Source organism: Coccinella septempunctata, chromosome 5, assembly GCF_907165205.1.
Source record: "Coccinella septempunctata chromosome 5, icCocSept1.1, whole genome shotgun sequence".
Taxonomy (NCBI): Eukaryota; Metazoa; Arthropoda; class Insecta; order Coleoptera; family Coccinellidae; genus Coccinella; species Coccinella septempunctata.
Window position 1 is genome coordinate 24,879,310 of NC_058193.1, and position 16,749 is coordinate 24,896,058.

General features: G+C 35.4%; 1 protein-coding gene across 5 annotated transcripts in view; it reads left to right on the plus strand.

The window, feature by feature from the left end:
* The window catches only part of LOC123314317 (sodium- and chloride-dependent GABA transporter 1-like), a 52,926-nt gene extending 47,275 nt beyond the window's left edge, over positions 1 to 5,651 (plus strand). For all 5 annotated transcript variants that reach the window (XM_044899504.1, XM_044899507.1, XM_044899505.1 and 2 more), the window contains exon 11: positions 5,328 to 5,651. In XM_044899504.1, coding sequence (XP_044755439.1) covers positions 5,328 to 5,474 — 147 coding nt within the window. In that variant the 3' untranslated portion in view covers positions 5,475 to 5,651. The remainder of the gene's footprint in view (positions 1 to 5,327) is intronic.
* Positions 5,652 to 16,749: the final 11,098 nt, after the last annotated feature.

Genomic DNA, 16,749 nt, shown 5'->3' on the forward strand with positions numbered 1-16,749 from the left:
AAGGCTTTTTATGAGATTATAATTATATAACGAACTCTTTCGTTTTTGATAAATGACATGAATGACAAATATTGTCCTTCGTGGGAGACTTGAGAGAACCAATAGAGAGCAACATGATACGCCGAGCCAATTTAGGACTCTCGTTAATTGAGGATCGGAATATCCTGCCTGGGGATGTGGAAAGTTTGGAGATGTTGGGCGACAATTTACAGAACAGGCCTGTTATCAGAGGAGAGATATTGATAGGGGATCGAGATATCATGTTTGGTGATTTTTTATAGGTGATGAGATCGTGTCGACCGGTACCCAATTAGAGGCCTTGTCCGTAGGACCATTTTTTGAAAATACTGGATGGAAAGGGAAGCTGCAAAAAGCCGAGACAAGCAAAACTCTTGCCGTTTTTAGCTTAATCTTCTTGGTCATCTTTTCTCATGAAGTGATTAGGTGAATGATATAGCTATTACATGGGAGATTGAATGCATCAAACGTTTTCCTATGGATATATGTTTCAGTTTATTCTTATGGAAAATCAACTCAGTTTGTTGAATCACCTCGAAAAAATTGAAGAAAAAATATATTGTGAACAACAAATTAGTTTCCCCCTTCAATTGAAAATTCTCAAAATTTTGTATAGTTATATTTAAAAAGATTCTCTCTGTCATGATGAGATTTTACAGCTCAGAGAAATATACCTAGATCATTTTCAAATTGCCTCTTCATCTCGAAAAAACAGGATATGCCGGTAGAAAATTTCATATCTCCCAATTATACAGGGTATTCCTAAGTTGAACGTACAAACGAAAAGGGAAGATTTCTTAAGTGAATTTAAGAAAAAAAGTCCCATAAACATGGGGTCGCAAACGTTTCGTTTTCGAGATATAGAGTGTTGTAGTTTGAATTTTTTTCAAGTTTTTTTTCTCATAGTATCTACACTTCACAAGATATTCAATTTAAATTTGGCATAGATATTACATTTTAGAGTTCTCACCACGTGACATGGCAATTTCGATAGAAGATCTACAGGGTGATATTTTTCCGGAACACTGCCACCTGTTCTTCTGCAGAACTTTTTTTTGTTGAGCAACTGTTAATTTGAAAAAATGTAAAAAAAAGCTTTGTTCTTATACTAAACTTTTCGGTCTCTTGTAGTTTTGTCGTATCTACCAACGATTTCCAGAAATAAAATTTTGAACGATTCTCTCGAAATCCTGTAGATCTTCTATCGAAATTGCCATGTCACGTGGTGAGAACTCTAAAATGTAATATCTATGCCAAATTTTAGTTGAATATCTTGTGAAGTGTAGATATATGAGAAAAAAACTTGAAAAAAATTCAAACTTCAACACTCTGTATCTCGAAAACGAAACGTTTGCTACCCCATGTTTATGGGACTTTTTTTTCTTAAACTCACTCAAGGTATCTCCCCTTTTCGTTTGTACGTTCCCGTATACACCCTGTATACGGGAATTATTGATAGACTTCTTTCTAGAATCATCGAGACATAAAATTTGGTATAAATAATAACGAGGGTATAATTTTAAACAATCTGAAACAACAGTGAAATGTTTTTAATGAATAACATTCGAAATTCAATAAGAATTCTTTGTTTTCTCTACAAGGTGATCCAGAATTAGGCACATTAATTGAAAGTACGCCCAAAAATAAGGGTGGGTAGTTCTTTATGTACAGGATGGGCAAAATATCTGTACTACAAATTTTCAACCCAACGGATAGATGAAAATGAAGGGCACATTACGGTCGTCTTTTTTCGAGAAACTAATAATGGGATCAGCTTCATTCCTCTATCTTATTTTATTTTCGAATTATAGGCCAAAATTGAAATTTTGCGATTTCAACTTTGGTTATTAACTCCGTCTCTGTTTGTGCTAGGTGTTGAAATGAAAGAAACACATTTTTGATAGCAATCCAGGGGCCTACCATGATTTTCCAACTGGTTTATTTGCCGAGGTATAACATAAAGTTGTGTTTTTTCTCATGAAAACAGTAGTTTGAAATTACTCAAATATCTCCTTTTGAAACAAGTTGCGAATAAACAATACTTCTATGAGAATTGACTAGTGCTTTCTCAATGTTTATCCAGGAAATTTTTAGTAAAATAGTTTTCCCTTCTATTTGCAGTTTATTACTGAAAATTGGCTGAGACCAATATTACACAGAGAAATGTACACCTATTGATTAAATAATACAGGATCATTTTTGCAATTAACAAGATATACCTGTTTGTAGCACAGACTGAATAAACACCAGGCGATTTTTTACCCAGAGCAATCTGTACAATCTACGAAAAAGATAATTCAATAAAGGGGCGTCACCCTAAATAATAAATATAGCATTAATTTATGCCCCCTGACTGCCTGAAACTTCGTCGTAACCAAATGACCGCTTCTGAAATGACCCTGAATTGAAAAAAGCTCGGAAGTAGCATAGTTTCGAGGGTGATATTGCAAATAAAACAATAAATATTCAGGAGATATGCTCCAACGTTGGCGGGCTTACGCTCCATCAGAGTTTGCCTAAAATATTTGATGGGGGGGCTTGGTTGGAAATCGAATATTCAAATATTTTATTTGAATATTCGGATGAAACATTGTGGATTTAATACGACGATCGGTGTGAATCAAAATTTGTAGCCCCGCATCGGACCGGAAACTGGAGCATATTTGGATTCTGGAAATTTGACGAATTGGTTTATTGATTCGACTTTTGTTTACGCATTCATTTCGTTAATAATTCAAAATGATTTCCGGGTTCTTCCATAATTCTGAGTCTATTTCGAAAATATTTTCATGACCAAAACGTTCTATACAGGATGTCCCACGTTTAAAGGGAACTAATCAGAATTTTTTTCTTAAAATTTGCATACTGACATTCTCCATAAAATATTTTCAGATAGTTTCCGGTTATACTGGAAACAGCTTACTATTTTCTTATTTCGAATGCCACACAGTATAACTTCGCAACATGAGATTTCCGATTTGATGTCAAGTATGGAAAAAAGTAAATGGTTTATGGGCTATTGGGATTCTTATGAATAAAATGGTAAAATCGGAAGATCCCACTTTTCGGAATATTTTACCTTGGGACGTTTTTTTCTGAAGAATCATTACCATTTTCAATTATGGCAAATTTTGTATTTTATAACAATTTTTGAGTTTGGACCAAAATGTAAAGGGTGTTCATGACATATTGGATATCGAACTCATCAAACTCAATATTCTGCAATCAATATTTACAATTTTTATTATTAATTAAAGTCGATTCTACCTAAAAAGAGGAGGTGCTATCGGAATAGATCCCCTACACGAAATGAAAACTTTCAGAGTTATCTATAGGAAAAACTGCTGAGGGAAAACAGCAATTTCGATACATGCACACAAACATACCTAATGAATTCTTTATTAGGATTCAGGAACGTTTGCCAACCTTGTCAATATTACAATACACTCATACAATGGAAATTTTTTCAACATTATATTCGTGCCTTTCGGTTTTTTTAAGCATTTTACAATAGTTGGAATGTCGCCGGCTCGCAAATCCAAGTGATGTGAAAAAAAATTTATATTGTATTTTCAAGGTAAGTTTTGACATTATTCAGGCATTTTACAGACTAATAAATTCATTCATTACTAGACTATGGTTTCATCTCAGAAAACATTAGTAGTGGAGGCGTTCTGTGATAAAACCATAGTTCAATAATAAATAAATTATTAGTCTATGCACAGAACACGAAACAAATGCCTGAATAATGTCAAAACTTACTGTGAAAAACCAATATAAATTTTTTTTTATATCACTGTGATTTTTGAGCTGGCGACATTCCAAGTATTGTAAAATGCTTAAAGCAGAGACAACCACTCTGGCGTAAATAAACAGAAACGCGCAAATATAGTAAAAAAAAACGTTTCCATTGTAAGAGTGTGGTCAAATATTTACAAGGTTGGCAAACGTTTCTGAACTCGTCCATTCATGAAATGTGAAAAATTATTCCTCGAATATAACTAATATGCAAAAGCATCTGTGGTTTGCAGAATTCAGAGTAATCAAGCAGTTCGAAATTACTGTTTTCCCTCATCTCAACTCTTTCGTTGATAACTCGAACAGTTTCTTTTTAAGGTATAAGGTTTTCTCTCCATTTTTTTTTTGCACATAATCGATTGTACTAATAAAAAACAAAGGTTGTTACTTGAAAATCTAGAGTTTCAATTGATTCGATTCGTTCAACTTGATGATCTCCTCATAAAAACCCTGTACATTTTGTTTCTATTGCTTAAAAGAATGGACGCAATTCGAAACTTCTGACACTATATTGAATAAGGAGAAATAAATGCACTGAATCCTCTAATTATACCTAAATTTTGAGTTTAAGAAGCTATGACCTACGTTTGGATTTCAATAAAACTTGAAACAGATTATGCGATTTTAACAAAATGAGGTGTTAAACCACCACACATGTTTCCCTATCACTATCAGCATCTTCAAGTTAAACTGAAATGAATTTTAATAGTTAGCTCTTGACGAGATCCATTGATTGCTTTCATAAATCAAAAGTGTGAGGTAAGATAGTAAAAGTGAAGGATTTTCAATTACCACAGTGCTCTAATGTATTCAACCATAAATTAATACCCATCACATTCAGAATGTGATTTTTTCGAATTGGATAAGAGCCAATTTATAACGAGGATTGATAAGAGTAGATGAGAATGGAAAAATACTCCATCTCTGACAGAATTACCAGTAAAAAGGAAATGAACGTCACTCTGTGAATTATTCCTCGTTATCTTATCGGCTGTTACGAGGATTACCCGGAAAAACTAAGTTCGAACATTGGAAGTTAATTAGCGGAAAGTCTTGGATCTTGAAAGGTTCAAATACGTTTTATCAAATTGGACATTCTCTATTATTTCCGAAACTCTGGGGAATATTGCGTTCCCTTGCTGAAAATTGGCACCTTGATTCAATTCCAACTCTTTTAAACTATCGCGGCAGATAGTCATCGCCTCACAGACGAAGTTTTAATGTGATTTCATCGACAAATTTCACATGCCAGTAGAATGAGATTGGATTTTCGAAATAATTGACCAACTTCGAAAATTTAACTTTATTTTATTTCAGACAATTTCATGTTATGTGCAGAATTAGAGAGTATAGTAGTATTTATCGGGCTGTTTTTATGTTTTTCGATTATGCTCTTCCACGTTTCGGCAAGGATTCACCATGAGTCTTCAGGGATTCTCTTTTTTATTTTTTTCGATTGTTCCCAACTCATAATAATATTTTTTTATGATGAATATATTTCTTATTTTCAGAATTTGAGAAATGGACTTAAATCTACCGTGAAGCCTAGAAAAATTGCTCAGAAGGAAAAAGAAGTGCTTGCCTCATTACCGGTGACAGAAAGCAATGTTGGCCTTTTGATACCCAGCAGTAAGCAGTGCTTGAGTGAAGAGACTTAGTTCAGCTCATAGATCTCTGTAGTGAATTTCTGATATTTTTTTTTACAAATAATGTGAAAAATCGATTTCGAAAGTGAAAATCTTACTTAATTTTTTTTTATTTTCTGACATTCTCTCCCCATAACATGTGCGGTATTTCGAACTTAATAGAATAATAAAAAGATTAATGGTAATCAATATGTAGTTTATTTATTCTTCAAAACCCAGAAAAGTGTACCTATATGATAGGAAAGGATAATAGCATCCTTACCAGAAAAACATACTTGAGTTGCTAAAATTTCTTAACTTTCATTTTCTATTTATGTTTTCCAGAGATATATTATAAAGTATACAGGGTGAGTCTTTGATTTGTACAAATATTTTAATATTAGATTTTTGAGGTCAAAAGAAACATTTTTTTTCATTCACCATTTTTTCCGAATCTTCCCGGTTTGAAAGATACAGGCTGTTGAAAAACCATAAAAGAAAAGCTATTTTTATTGCTATCTCACAAACGGTTTAATCGAATGAAATTAAATGAATTTCGGAATATAGTTTTCCATTTATTTGATGAATCTTTTTCGAACGCAAGATATCACCCTCGTCTTCCAGTTTTCTCATTATGACCATTAGATACGTACCATAAAAATACCAAAAATTCAAAGAACCCAGCTGTTGAAACTAAGTTGGAGGCTGTATTCAATGAATATTTCAGCGTTTGTAAAATAGAATTATTATAGTATAATGTGCCGTTTTCGAGTAATTTGATGTTCAATAATAAAAAATATCTGTGATATTCGAAATTTGGGTACTTTGTCTGAATGCAACTCTGTTTAAAAGATCCACAAATATGTAGTGTCATAGATTTAGCTTGTTATTCTGAGAATTTTGTTTCTCCAGGGGTGGCATAGCTCATTATGAAAACTTAGGATGGCTACTTATTATCAGGGTCGAATTGGAAAAAATGGTAGGTATTAAAAAAGTGTGTATAGTGAGTTATTCATATTAATTAGGTTTTTTAACCATTTTCAGGCACCAGAAGGAGTTGTATATTTTCTGTTGTATTCATGAAAACATGATAATGTTTTCAATTTCATTTCATTTTCCTCAGCATATAAGAGGCATTTGAGGATATAATTGGGGAATATATCTATCGAAGCTAGAGATTGACCAGAAACGGCCAGAATTGACCAGAAAGAGAGGCTTTGTTTACTACTAGGACAACGCCAGACCAGACTAGTCTAGAGTGACTCCCCAGAAGCTCCAGGAACTTGGATGGGATTGATGGGAAGATTTGATGAATCCACCATATAGTCCGGACCTGGCACCAGGCGATAATCATGTTGTTCTTGCATTGTAAAACTTGCTTAGTGATAATAAATTGGCGTCATTGTGAAAATAGAATACAAGAGTTTATCGCCAATAGTAACAAAGACCTCCATGAGAGAGGCATTATTTATTATTATATTTATTATACCTTCAAAATGGTAACAGATTATAGAACGAAACACTGCACATCATTGACATAAATCGCACAATCCAGAACATGTCAAAAAAGTCTTGAATTTCACAAAAATAATGTATTTCTTTGTTCCCACCCTATTATATGCAAATAAATAGAAAAGTTTCGGAGCTGTGAGGAACACCTAGCTCTCCTTTATATTCTACGAAGCACTAATTTTTATTTTCAAGAAACATAACACATTAGTTGAAAAATATTCCTCTGGAACCTAACTGCCCATATTTTTATTTGAAAAGACAAATCGTCGTGCATTTTGTTGAGATAACCAGGGTTAACTTTACGGTTGTTTATCTGTTGAGTGATGTTGAATATTGTAACCTCATCAATAGACATAGACAAGTAAGGAGGGATCCACTTGGATTTGCAAGCGTATAGGATCTTCAACTTCACATCAAGTACTTCAAATTCTGCACCTCCGTTGGGTTTTGGGGTACAGATCTTGTTATCTTTCAGACTGAAGTAGAAGAGGGATGTTTTCCTTGAAAAGATAAATAATTCTTGGTTCACACCCTAGCGAAATTCCAATTTTCTCTCTGAGAACGTCACCCTCCTACCGCCTCGAGTCTGTTTTGGATTCTAATTGATCAACTACCTACTACGGAGAAATATCGTTATAACGACATGCTTTCCATTGTCTACGTGAGCATAATATTATATCTCATTCTACAGAGTTAACGTTCATTTATTTCAGGGGGTGATTCTAGAGGTCAAAATATGAAAAAATATCATATCAATTTATGTCCTGAAATACACCCCGCGGGCGCAAGAGCCTCTTCAATAAGACCTTCAAAAAATCCAGTAAATACGATAGCTTCGTCAAAATTCGGCGGATTCAAATAAAATTTGGAAATTTATACGCCTTGGAGTACCCGAAAAATTCTTAGCCGTGTGTACAAGGCTTCATACCAACAACACCGCTAGAATACAGCATAATGGCTCTACAACCGACCATTTCTTAACCAACTCTGGAATAAAACAAGGCTGCGTGTTAGCGCCTTCATTATACCTATAAACATATAAACGAAGCTTTAGGCCTTAGACTCAATATCGACAAAACCAAAATCCTGGTAAGTCCGCCAGAAAGCCCTCAAACACATATCAGCCTGGAGAATGAAACTCTAGAACAGGGCGAGTAGTTCAAATACTTGGGAAGCTTCATAAATACTAGGGCTAACCTAGACACGGAAATACACAACCGTATCAATTCGGCATCAAGGGCATTCTGGAAGCTAACAGTCACAGTGTTGCAAAATCACGACCTCAATTTGAAGACCAAGACAGCTATTTACAAAGCAGTGGTACTCCCAACGCTTCTTTACGGAAGCGAAAGCTGGACACCCTACAGGAGACATATTAAACAGCTTGAACAAACGCAACAACGTCATCTAAGACAAATAATGCACATCAGATGATTTCACAAAGTTTCAAATGCAGAAGTTTTGCAGCGCGCGAGTTGTACAACAATTGAGACTCAAGTAACGAGACCCCGACTCAGATGGAGCGACCACATTCTGAGGATGCAAGACACAAGACTTCCCAAAATAGCTCTGTATGGCGAATTCACAGAGGGAGCTCGTTTGAGGATATACTGCATCGATCCCTAAAATCAGTTGATGCCAATCATAACTGGGAACAACTAGCGTTAGATAGATCACAGTGGAGGTCTTTGGTCCACAGTAATAATGGAGACTCGAGAAGAATACATCGGCGGCCAGATCTGGTTGGTGACTATCCATGCCCGGAGTGTGGAAGGATCTGTAGATCGCGGCTGGGTCTCTTCAGTCACAGGAGGGCACAGAGTAGCAAGTAGCCCTAGAAAATCAGGGTTTGATAGCACCGATTTTTTTTAATTTTATTTTATTTTTTCAATCTTTTTGTTGGTTTATTTTCGGTAACGGGATACAGCATACATCAATGAATGAGTGACCTGATAATAGGGGACGAGTTTCATAAAATTACTTTTACGTTTTCAGTAAGGGATCTGATTCAAATTCGAATAAATGAACTAGACTCCTCAATATTTTTTGAACAAGAAAGGTACCCTTCCTTTGGGATTAGATACTGTAGAACACTGTAGATATACAAACATATCAGTCATACATAGCAGAAAATGTGCAGATTCAGACATATTAAGTTTATGGTGAAAATTATGCATTGCGAAAATGCATACAGTTTAAGTATAAAAAATGTGGGATGGTGATTTCTTGTTTTCGTTATTTGAGTGGAATGATTTGAGGATAAACAAAGATTATAGAGGAGACAGATAGTAAACCTCCCCATATCTCTAGTACTGAAAACTGACTACAGTTTGGACTGTGCTACCTTCTTGTAGTTTTTAGTATATTGGAAAAATTCAATGTAACTTCTTCTATTCCAACAGAAATTAATGCCATCAGAAAAAAATAGGAATATCCCGTATGTAATCGAATTCTAATGTCTAAGAAAGTCTTTTTGGCGCACCTAGGAGTCCAGATAATCCGGGCACGAGCGTGGCAACTCAATGAGCCGTTTCGACAACTTCCAATATACGACAAGACGGAGGAGGCAATGTCAGGCGATTTAGGGATTTAATCTGCCATGGTGTGGACGTGTTCCGCATCTTCAACCGCGGACAACTTTGTAAATTTATTGGCTCTTATTGCGCATAATTTATAGGGACGCCTTTATTGCCTCGAAACGGCTTTTTTACGCTTATTGCGTTCGGATTTTCCCAAATATAGCGGATAAAGGAAGGAGATGCTGCGTTAGATAACTGGAGAGGGTGATGGCTGAAGAAGGGGATGAAATTTCGACGCAGTTGGAACATCTTGATTAACCGCGAGGTGGCCAAAGTTTTGGTTTTCCCATATTTATGATTCAAGAAGAAAATATGATTTAATACAATTTTTTTATATTGTCGCAATAGTGAAGTTCCGATGAATTCGTTTTATTGGCATCTTGGTACTTATTCTTTAATTGTATTATACATTGTCTTCTTGGAGGTGATTACTCCACCTTAGATTATACCAAAAACCTACATTAACACTAATTTTACGACAAAGAAAAATCCAGTCTTGAAGCAGTTTATTATTAGAAAGTAAAACTAAAACTGATCCAAAATTCTCAGAGACGCAAACTACATAAACCTGCATATAACTGAAAAAGTTAAAGAGGAGCAGAAAACCATTCAGATATAAGAGAATAAACATTTTAGTTGGGGAGCCGACGATGCTAAATCGAGATTCACCTACTCGAGCGTCGAAGACCTAGTACATTTTGAAGATTAGATGGCAGAAAAAAAAAAAGGTTCTATGATGTATGCACTTTCAGCGGTGAGGAAAATTGCAGGTTTTCAAAGATGTGAACAAAATTGTGTAGTGTATATACTGGAGCGTGTTAGATTAAGATACTGAATATGCCCTAGGTATCTGTATGTTAATTGGACCCAAAGGAAGCTACTTTTCAAGAGACTGACAATTCGGACTTGACGCAAGGTCACAGCTGAAAATGCAAAAAAATATCGTTACTTTTACAGGGTGGGCAAAATTGGTGATATCTCAACTACAACTTTTGAACCCAACGAGATAGAGGAAAATGAATGTGCCATTCATGTCGTCTTTTTTCGAGAAACTAATAATGCAATCAACTGCATTCCTTCATCTTCTTTTGTTTTTGAGTTATAGGCCAAAATTTAAATTCAGCTGATTTCAACTTTGGTCATTATCACCGTTTCTGTTTGTGTTAGGATGTTGAAATGAAAACATTTTACAGACACTTTTTTGATAGCAATCCAGTAGCGTACTATTATTTTTTCCAACAGATATATTTGCTGAGCTATAACATAAATATGTGTTTTTTCTTATGAAAACAGTAGACTCAGAAAGATTCGCCATTTTTTTTTACCGTTTCAGAAATATACCATACATCGCCCTCAGCCTTTTTCACAAGAAAAAATACATATTTATGTTATAGCTCAGCAAATATACCTGTTGGATAAAATCATAGTACGCCACTGGATTGCTATCAAAAAAGTGTCTGCATAATGTTTTCATTTTAACATCCTAGCTTAAACAGAAATGGAGGTAATGACCAAAGTTGAAATTTTAATTTTGACCTATAACTCGAAAACAAAAAAATATAGAGGAATGCAGTTGATGGCATTATTAGTTTCTCGAAAAAAGAGGACCGTAATGTGTCATGCATTTTCCTCTATGTTGTTGGGTTGAAAAAGTTGTATTTCGGGTATCATCAATTGTGTCCACCCTGTACATACTCGAGCCTGTCAGATTTTCATATAGATGGTTAATCTCGGTGTAGTAATACGGGGGGTTTTCTTAATCTGACAGTTTGAAGGTGATAAGAAGGCATTTTTTTTAAATATCCCCCCTTCTGTATCTCTAATAGTTTCTGTATTCATCATAAAAGTTGTAGATAATGAAATTCTGTTTCTTCTGAACTTTTGTCTGAAGTAATTTTACATACTCTTATCCGTTTTGGAGTTGGAGGACGATAAGGGTGAGGAGCTTAGCCGCATATGCGAAAGACCAAGGTCAATGTAGAAACCCTGTCTTATGTATATTCATCGCCATATATCTCAAAAACGTTCAAACGTAGAAAAAATTGCTTCGGACAAAATTTGTAGAATCTGTTATTCTCTACAACTTTTATAATGAATGCGAAAACAATTTGAAGTCCAGGGGAGGAGATAATTCCAAAAAAACCTATTTTTGTAACCTTCATGGCCAATTTTTATTGTTTCGGCTTGCTGAAACTGTCAGATTATATTTTTTCCGGTATTCTTGAATTATTAGCTTCATATAAGAAAAAAAGCCCCAGCGCTCGAGAATGTACACGTGACTTTTTTTTTTGCAAGAATGGCGCCCTCCCAAATATTTTAGTCACGCTTAAATTGTCAGATTAAGAGAATGTAAACTTTTCAAAATGTAATTAACCACATATATCTTAATCTGACACGCTCGAGTATGTACAATGATCGTTTTTCTTTTACTATTCTTGCAGGCTGTCCTAGAAAATTCCCCCTATATACAGGTCTGATTTTTTGTAGAGGTAATCTACAGGGTCCAAAGTATCTCCCCTTATATTAATCTGACACTCTCCAGTAAACCCCGAATTTCCCTCTTGGGCTCCCCAACTATTTGATTTCTCTTAAATGAACATTTGGGCGACAAGAATTGGGGCATATTTGAAACAGTCTGAACTTCCTTCACTTTTGTGGAGCAGTTTATACGAAAGTTAGAGTGGGAAGTTAACTTGGAGGCTTCCTAGGCGTGTTCCTTCACGGAGTGAATTACTCGCACGTAATATCAAGTAACGTGTATCCACATTTTCGTGCTCGCGAATCTGCGGGAGGCATGATTTGGGCAGGTGCGACCGCTCAGTATTTGCACGTCACGATGGACGTCCCAACGAACCCAAGACTGTAATGGCAATTACTGATTAGAATTAATGTGTGCCGAGGGACCTACCCACAAAGGTCTGCCAAGTGCATGTTCCACATTCAACACCGTTCGATTTAATGGACCCTGCAGTCAACACCGATACCCCAATTTCCATAATGTACATATTTTGGGAACTTCGTGGTTTATGATTCCACATTTTCAGAGTGGATCGGGTTGACGAGCCTGTATTAAGCAAAATTAAAAATAAAGGGTGAAATGAGGGGCAGAACTTGGTATGACCATAACACTTGATAGAACTCCCCCATTGTATCATAATATATTTATAACTGCTTGCATGATGATGGTCACCTCTTGATTATATGTAGGTAAGTCCTATGTGTTGAAATCTGCTATAGGTCGAAAAAATAACTGCTTGTTTAACATAAAGGTGCATTATTATTCTGCCCTACTCCATCTAAGTCTTTGATTCATAATTCACTTCTCCTTATGTTGATGCGATTCTATAACTGGCACATGAATGGGCTACATATATTTTTAAGATTTCTCTGGACGATTCAAGAAGGGCTTTGAGGTTTTATCTGATACATTCTTCAACCTAATCGTATGCTCGTATCGAAGTCATATGACTGTTGTCAACTTGTTGAATCTGATTTTTGTCATATACATATAGGTAATACTTTGGTTCATTGTATTTTTGCTGTAAGCTGTAATATTTGTGAAAATAATTAATTGGGATATGTGTTATTGCTTTTCCTGGTTATTGCTGAATATTTTTATTATTTTATTATTAGGTATTATTATTTGAATCGGGGTTGTTGTGGCTACGTTAGCCTTCCGGGAGCTGCGACCATGTAGATCTTTTGTTCTCTGTCTCTACCCTATTCATTCATAGGAATCCAAGGTCAATGGTGTCGATGAAATCGACAAAAGCCTTGGCCGTTACCTCGTGAGTATCCAGGACCAGTTTTCCCATATGAATGGTTCTTAGGCCAGTTGGCTCTAGACACACGCATACCATCTGTCCAGATGTTTCTGCTTCTGATCCACAGAGCCTACAAATCTCATCTGCTGACTTTACCATATGGTACAAATGTTATTTGATCAGACACGACAGTGCCCCGTCAGCAGTCCCACCATCACCCGAAGCTCAGCTCTTGACAGCTTCAGCAGCTTTTTGGTATATGTAGGTGAAATCATTACGAATTTCTTCGACTGAATAAGTCTAACAGTGTTTCACCAGAGGATTATTCTGAGGTTCAACTCACATTATTCGACCGCTTATATAGGAATTTTCCACGCCCACAGAAAGATTCAGATCCAGCAGGTTCATCGGCTTCTTTATTTCCCAAGGTAGAGTTACTTTATTGCCTCTGACCTCTGACCAGTTGCTTTATGGTTTTACGGCATTCCCATGTAAGCAGATATCCCTGGCAGTGTGATTCCAGGGACCTCAGCGTGGACTGGCTGTTCGTGGTGACATATAGATATTCGTCCCATTGGGGTTCATTTTAAGACACTCCTGAGTGCATACGTAAACAGCCAGTGTCTTGGTCTGTAAAATAGAGGCTTCACTTCCCAGGGTTTTAGAGACACTCAGTTTAGGTCCATATATGCCAATGCCGGTGCCGCTCTTTGATTTTGATCTATCAGTACACCATGTGGATGACTTTGTCTAGAAGATTTGCGAAACTTATTGCACTAGGTCGGTCAGCTATGACCGTTTCAAAGGGCGTTTCGAAATTAAAGAGCATTGGTATCGACATCGAAGATGATTGGTGAGTAAATAAATATAATTTTTCTAAATTAACTTGATATATTGATATGTGTGAGAACGAAAGTAAGTTAAAAATTAACACACAGAATGACAGCTTACACAATAACTCCTATAGAGCTCTAAAAAGCGTGTTCGCCTAAGAACACGGTTCTATATTATAATCTTAAATTTGATCAGTTTGCGTGGCTATGAATTCAAGCTGACCGTGTTCTTCATGCGTCGAGAAAATGTTTTCCAACCGCGTCCTGCAAGTTCTGTTTTCCTGATGGGAACAATTCCCATCGGGAAAATGAGGAGTGGTAGTGTAAACTCTTTTGCTAACAATTTGAATCTTTTTCCTGCAGTTCAAGTTCAAGATCCTAATAGGGGTTACTGTGATTGTCAAGAACCTTTTTAAGCCTTTAAATTTATAACAGTATCTCGGCTCCTTCGGCTCTGAGGACTCTTAGCAGTTAATAAATAATTATGTCACTAATACCAGATTCTTGAAAGGCAATCTATGTAGGGGTCAAATGATAAATGTTTTTGAAAGTTTCGCAATTCTATTTATGATAACAATAAAAACATTTTTGTTTATAGTTCGTTACGCTGGGAAAACTTATTGGATTTGCTGAGTGGACTGCCTGTCGTGGTCGAATATCTGTTAAAATTGTTTATTATTCGCTTCCAGGCGAAATTTTGATTTTTATTCAGTATTTTAATGAAAGAAAGAAAGAAGAGCAGAAAGAACTTTCTGCTCCAAAAGATCTTTCCCAGCGAGCAATATTGGTACCTTTATAATAGTATAAAATAACTCGAACACTGGCATTAGGTTTCATAAAACTTTGATTGTCCGATCAACGATTCGACACTCACTCGATTTCTGAAACGAAATCACTGAAACTTTTTCATTTCTGAATGTATTGAAGAAGAAGCCATTGAAATTAATTGAATAGACTTATGAACATTATTATTTCATGAGAGAATGATATTCTGAATGACCATGACTGACTTATAGATTGAAAATAAATCGACGTCTATTCGTCAATCAAGCGTTGATTCCCCGATCAAGCTTCATGAAACCCGGGGTTAATGCACCCGAAACAACAATTCAGCAAATTTGTCACTCTGGAAAGAATGCTAAACAGAGATTATAGAACATTAACAAAAATGCAAAATCTTCAAAATGCGAATAACTGAATCCCTAATGCCCTTTGAGATTTTTGAGGTAATTTCCCCTTAGTAAAACCACAAATGCTTTATGAAGAACATTTTTTAAGTGGATATGTCTGAATTTTTCTGAAAAAACACATACAAAAATATCTGACGAAGCTGTGTGAGTTTCACGACACAAAATGTGTCTTGAAATTTGTTTCTCAATTATCATCGTAAAATTCCCAACACTAGACTCCTTTCTTTCAATTTTCTCAGTAGTTGACAACAGAAAAATGAAATTCTTTAGAGAAAATAAATAAAATTATTAGTTATTTTGAAAAACGACAGATATTATGGTGATATTTCATTTACCTTTAGCTTTTCAAAGATCAGACATATGGTACCTATTTGTTTTTATCGAAAATATATAAAAACGGTTGGAAATTGAAAAAAAAAGTTGAATGGGGTTGCGACTAAAATATTTCTCAATTCAAAGTTAGTGGTTGCGAAACTATCAATTTTATATTTTTTCCTCAAGATACATTTGTTTTTCTTCAATTTGATGTTAGATGGGTTTTCGGCTAAGGGGTTGAAGAAAAACCCTCAATTTTATTGCCAGAGAAAGAGAATCATCAAAAATTATGGGACTGTTTTCAGCGTTTTCATTTAGAGGTATTGGTTGAAGAAATATTTATTTTATTCCAGAATTATGATCAACCTTTTATTTATGTAAAAATGTATTTGAAGCCTGAAATAAGTTGTACCTACTTGAAATATTAACTAAAAAATTCCGCATCATCAGGTATTCAAAATACTAATTACCTTTTAAAGAAGTAGGTAATCGAATTACAAATATCAAATATGTATTTTTGTATTTATATATCATTATATCAAGTTATTGAGGTAATCGCCAATTCTGTTCATCATAAGTTCTTGTTTATACTACATATATACAGAACCAACTTTTTTCTTCTGTCAATTTTTGAAGCAACAAATATAGAATTTTAAGTGGGAGTAATTCAATACGATACAAGACCGGATGATCACTAATTCATCAGTGCTCTCCAGTAAATTTCCAATTCAAATAGTGAAACCTGAAATACTAGGAGTAGGTATACCATTAATCCTACATACGGGAACAAACAAGGAAAAGCTGGAACATGATTCAACTGTTCGTATTTACCCTCCGGAAATAACAAACAAGAACACTTTTTTCTCGTTCACCGTTCGGTGGATTTCATCGATGGTCTACCCATTTTTAAATTGCGATAGGAATTTCGACTCACCGAAACGGGGCCATGCAGAAATAATAACAAAGGCTTCGACAGGCGAAAATCGAACGAAAATAAACGGCGTGAAACGTGGGTCGACAGAAAGATATAAATTAAAGGTATGGAGTATAATGGGATAATTGACGTAGCAGAGGAGATGAAAGAACTCATATTCGCGACGGTTTGCAAACTAAAT